The following is a 5,366-nucleotide window of genomic DNA, read 5'->3' on the forward strand; positions in this document are numbered from 1 at the left end:
AAGAAAAAAAAAAAAAAAGTTAAGTTTAGAACCATGCTTCAGAGCTGGGAGAAGTAACTACACCCTTAACTGGTCTCAAGAGGGCAGCAAAGAGCTGGTTACTCTTATAAGTGGTTAAAATTTCAAGGCTCACCTGTGTCCTTATGACTAAGCCTGAGCAAAGTAGGTGGCCAGAATTAGCAAGGCTTGTGAGGGCGTGTGTTAATTCAAAGCTAACAAGCCCAAGTGAAGATTCAAATAATGACTTTAATTTAACTTAATATAAACAAATTTTTTCATCTGGTAAAGCACCTAACCACAACTAATGTGGGTTGGTTAAACATGTTGAGCTAGCATATGTTTATGAAAAGTTGGTAATGGGTAGAATTTAGGTATTTCCCTTTTCCAATCCCAGAAGTAGAAATTGTACATATGAAGGGTGATGGTCATTATTCTGCCATATTTTTGAACATTTGATGTATATTAAAAACAGTATTTCAGAAAGTATTGAAGACATGAACGATTATTAATACCCATTCTAATAAGCCATAAATGTTTGAATTACTCTTACTGTAAACAAAAATTCCAGAGAATTCTTGTGTGTGTGTGTGTGTGTTGCACAGTGGTGTGTGTGTGTGCACACTGGTGTTTGTTGGGGGAGATGTGGGGGGGAGGTGCACACTGGTGTGTGTGCACACTGGTGTGTGTGTGTGCACACTGGTGTTTGTTGGGGGAGGTGCACACTGGTGTGTGTGTTTAGGTGCACGCTGGTGTGTGTGCACACTGGTGTGTGGAGATGCACACTGCTGTATGTGTGGGTTGCATGTTGATATGTGTGTGGTGGTGCACACTGATGTGTGTGTGTGTGTGTGTGTTGGTGCACACTGGTGTGTGGGAGGAGATGCACACTGTTATGTGGGGGGGAGGTACGCTGATGTGTGTGTTAAGTGCACACTGGTGTGTGTGGGGGTTGCACATTGGTATGTGTGGGTAGGTGCACACCAGTGTATATGTCCAGGGTGGGGAGTACACGGAGTGCACACAGGTCCCATGCAGATGCCAAAGAAGGGTGTTCTAGGCTCTACTCTGTCACTCTCTGTTTTGCAGGTTTGAGATAGCCTCTCACTGAGCCAGGAACCTTGACAGGCTTCCTTTCTCCACTTTCAACTGCAGAAGGGCTCACAGTTACTCTGAACTTCTTACAGAAGTGCGGGGCTCTCCACTTGGGTTCTCAGACATGTATTCTTACCCCTCACACTATCTGTCAGGTCCTAGAGGAGAAATCTATTGCATCGGGTTCCAACTCCCTACAGGCCATAGAGAAAGACAAGGAGTCTTTGTCAGACTGTCCTATTAAAGGTGGGACAAACTGATTAAGTACTTTACTTAAAATCACATAGCAATTGAGTGGTAAAACCAGGATTTGAACCTGGGCAGTTTCCCTCCATAGCACTTGCTCTAAAACATTTAGTTTGTTGACTCTTAACCAATCCATGCAAGTAGAAACCCATCAGGAAAGTAATCTATCTGACAAATACAATCAAGAATTGCATGTTACTGTGAACATAGGATCCTAGTCTAGTTCTATTTATCGGTTAATGGTATAACACACTTTCTAATGGATAGGGACATAAAAGATGACTGCCTATCATGAGGACTGACATTCTGGCTTAGGGAATAGTGGCAGCAGTGGTAGAGTGGTCTTTATTTCTGTTCCATAGATCTATAACCTAACAAGGAAGGACTCTAACTCCTGGTAACTTATGAAAAATCTCTGCTAATAAAGTTTGAAGTCTACTATAACCTAATTGGGTTATAAGCATGATTGGATCTGGGTTAGCAAGAGTGACCTAGCCATTGAGCTGCTTAGGGCATGTTAAAATAGAAGGCTGTGTGTGTGTGTGTGTGTGTGTGTGTGTGTGTTTCTTTCATTGGAGAATTCAAAAAAAAATGGGTGGGTTTAGAGGAGGCACATGTACCTGTGAGACTTGAGAGCAGATTGATTTAGTACTGCATCAGGAGCTCATCTGCTGCTGCTATTCACCAGACCCGAATTCTGGTATATGCACCATTGCTACAAAGAAAGCTAGGATGGAAATAATGTTTTCAGATTTTATAAAATTGCAAATGCTTCCTCAAGTTTAAAGGAGAGGAGAGGATGTGCAGCTGGTGAGAATGATTGAAAAACAAGCAACCCCAACAGCCACAGACATCCACTCATGATTACTGACTGATGGTTAATGACAGTCATGCACAAGGAGAGCTACAAGGAGAGAAGGGCCACATCAGTGAGAGAGCCACCAGCCTTATCTTCTATCACAGAATACGTAGTTACACAGTTAAATACAGATGTGTCAAATGTCATGCAAACAGATATGACCAGTAAGCCAATCATCCATTAGTATAATAATTAGGATAAATAATTATTTATTGAAGTATATTGAAGTGCAATATGAGATTGTAGATGTAAATAAAACAGAGAGGCATAAGGCACTTACTAAGTCTAAAAGTCATCTTTGAAAGTGTGCATTTTTCTACTCCGTGCGGGAGTGAAGCACCATATTGGGCACACAGCAATATCCTGTCATCGGGAAGGTTACTCTATCAAGGGCCAGAGGCCATTCACTAGTACTTATGACACACCTTGTGGACACTTGTCTCATGACTACCTGACCTTATCTCTAGTTGCTTCTTCACAGGAGCCTTGGATGATTTGGGCACTTGCCCAAGTGCTCGGGAAGTGAGATTGCAAGTTTCCAGTTTCTAGCAAGTTTTGTCTATCATCATGTGGTGTTATTTTTGATACATTTAATGTGAGCATGAACTGCCCAAGCCTGAATTTTCTGAGATGACCTGAGAATTTTGGAAACATACCTTCAAAGCTAAAAAGTACAGACTGGGGATTCAAGGTGAGCTCCACTCCCCGCACATGCAGGAGCTAAAGTCTACTTTGTCCTTGGCAGCACCGAAACTCACCCAGTACACTCCTTTGACGACAGCTATGGCATCACATAGCTGCTGTTGGAACCCACCTGGTACATTCCTTTGATGACAGCTATGGCATCACATAGCTGCTGTTGAAAGCTTTTTCTCATGACATCTTCTCCCTACAAAACAAAAATAAATGCAGTAAGCACCACTGCACTTCAGAATACAGTCCCTATTCCCCAGGGAAGAAGGCAGAGCAATGATTCACCTTCCAACACATCAATCTCTTGAGAATTTCCATTTATGGTAATTTCTTCTATGAGGCAGCTATTGTAGCAAATGTAATTTTTATCTGTTCTTAACCAAGAGCAATGCAAAGATGCCATGGATAAGATATAGGTAGCCTGACAGCGTTTCATTGTACACATCAACTAAAGTCCTATGGAATATTCCTAAAACTGCTAAAGAGCAAGATCTACTTATATTCACATGCTGTTATAATCCCTTTGAGTACTTTTGTTTTTTATTTTAATCATTTTAAATGTGTTTGGTGTCTTTCTTGCATGCACATCTGTGTAACACTTGTGTGCCTAGTGCCTAGGGAGACTGGAAGAGGGTGTCAGAGCCCATTGAATTGGAGTTATAGGAGGTTGTGAGCTGCCATGAGTGTGCTGGGACTCAAAGTCCAGCCCCATGAAAGAGTAGCCAGTGCTCCTAACCACTGCACCCTCTTTCCAGCCCATAGTCCTTGTAGTTTTGGATGGGGTAGGCTCACAAAAAGGTTATCTTTCTTGATCTGTAATAAATCAAATAAATTTGATTATATCTGTGTAGGGTAAAAATGAAACACTTTTTTAAATGCCCTTTATTCTCATATCTATCATTCTGATTCTAGCATGGTGTGTAAACAACAAATAAGTGTCAAAGTCAGGAAAGACTGAACACACATACTGTTCCCCCACCCATGGTTTGAGCTGATATGAGAGATTCACCTTGACAAGCTTAGTTTCTGAAATTTGTACTTAGGAATAACAGGATTTCCATTTGGGGATCTCGATAGATTTGTAGGTTATATAAATGAATTCAAAATGCTCAGCAAAGTACTTACTATGACGTGGCCACTAAAATATGAGTCTTTTTATACCACAGAAATAACACCCATCTCATATATATATATATATATATGTATTACATACATACATACACATATACATATGACACAATAGTACATAAAATTACAGAGTCTCGCTGTGTAAATAAGCCTGACCTAAACCTTCCAGGGGCCCTAGAAAAAGTTAGTAGCTGGAAAGAAACTATTAAGATCAAGGCAGACATCAATGACCTAGTAACAAACATGTAACAAAACCAATACAAAGAATTAATGAAACAGAGTTGGTTCTTTGAAGAGGAATTGGGGTTGACAAACCCTTAGCCAAATTAGCTAAAGAAAGAAGGCAAGATGGCCCACAAGGTAAAGGGACTCTACCAAACCTGAAGACCTGCCTTTGAGCCTCTGACTCTGAACCGTGAAAGAAGAGGATCTCTGACCTCCACACGGGTACCTTGGAGCTTGCACCTGTCTACATATACACAAACTAGCCAAAACAAAGAAAGAGAAGACCCACATTTGGTCACATTTACCAAAATTAACTCAATTTAAACAGATCTCCTTAAATAATCAGAATATTTTAAATGGCCAAAGCTCAACATTTTCAGTAGTGTCAGGAACAAGACCAGATTACTTGCTTTCTCCACTAATATTTAATTAGCACTGGAAGTCTAGCTATAGCAATAAGACAAGAGAAGCAAATAAAAGAGATATAAGAGCTGGAGGTAGTGATTTAATTCTATTTACTTAGAATAAGTTTTTAAATGTTAACAAATTCAGACAAATTGAAATCATGTAACTTTTCTCATCATAATGCAATGAAAGTTTAAAAAAAAGAAAAAGAGAAAAAAAGAGCTGGAGGTACAGCTCAGGGGTTAAGATCACTTGTTGCTCAATAATGAGGGCCAAAGTTCAGATCCCAATACACATATTGGGTGGGCCACAGACCCCTTTAACCCCAGCTCTAAGGAATGTGGTAATCTCTGCTGGTTTCCATAGGTACCCATACTCACATGGACACATACATTCACACAGACATATGCACATATAATATAGTATGATATAATAGAATATATTTTTAAAAGCATACAAATATAAAATAAAAGAAGCTGAACTATCCTTATTTGAAATGATATGGCTCTATATCTAAGAGACACTAAAGGTTTTACCAGAAAATTCCTAGGATCACCATACAAAAAGAGCAGCCTTCCTATTAACAATGACAAAAATACTGAGGAGAAATGAGAGAGGCAGTTCCAGTCACAAAAGCCTTAAACAATGCAAAACATTGTTAAGAAATTTAATAACATCTTAAAACATTGTTTAAGATGCAAAACATCTGTTTAAGAAA

The 5,366-nt window shown here is 39.7% G+C and overlaps 1 protein-coding gene across 2 annotated transcripts in view; it reads right to left on the bottom strand.

Moving 5' to 3' along the window:
- Positions 1–5,366, bottom strand: part of CUNH10orf67 (chromosome unknown C10orf67 homolog) — a 109,932-nt gene that overhangs the window by 81,435 nt on the left and 23,131 nt on the right. For both annotated transcript variants that reach the window (XM_031373297.1, XM_031373298.1), the window contains exon 4: positions 3,012–3,086. In XM_031373297.1, coding sequence (XP_031229157.1) covers positions 3,012–3,086 — 75 coding nt within the window. The remainder of the gene's footprint in view (positions 1–3,011; positions 3,087–5,366) is intronic.

This window comes from Mastomys coucha, unplaced genomic scaffold (genome assembly GCF_008632895.1).
Source record: "Mastomys coucha isolate ucsf_1 unplaced genomic scaffold, UCSF_Mcou_1 pScaffold15, whole genome shotgun sequence".
Taxonomy (NCBI): Eukaryota; Metazoa; Chordata; class Mammalia; order Rodentia; family Muridae; genus Mastomys; species Mastomys coucha.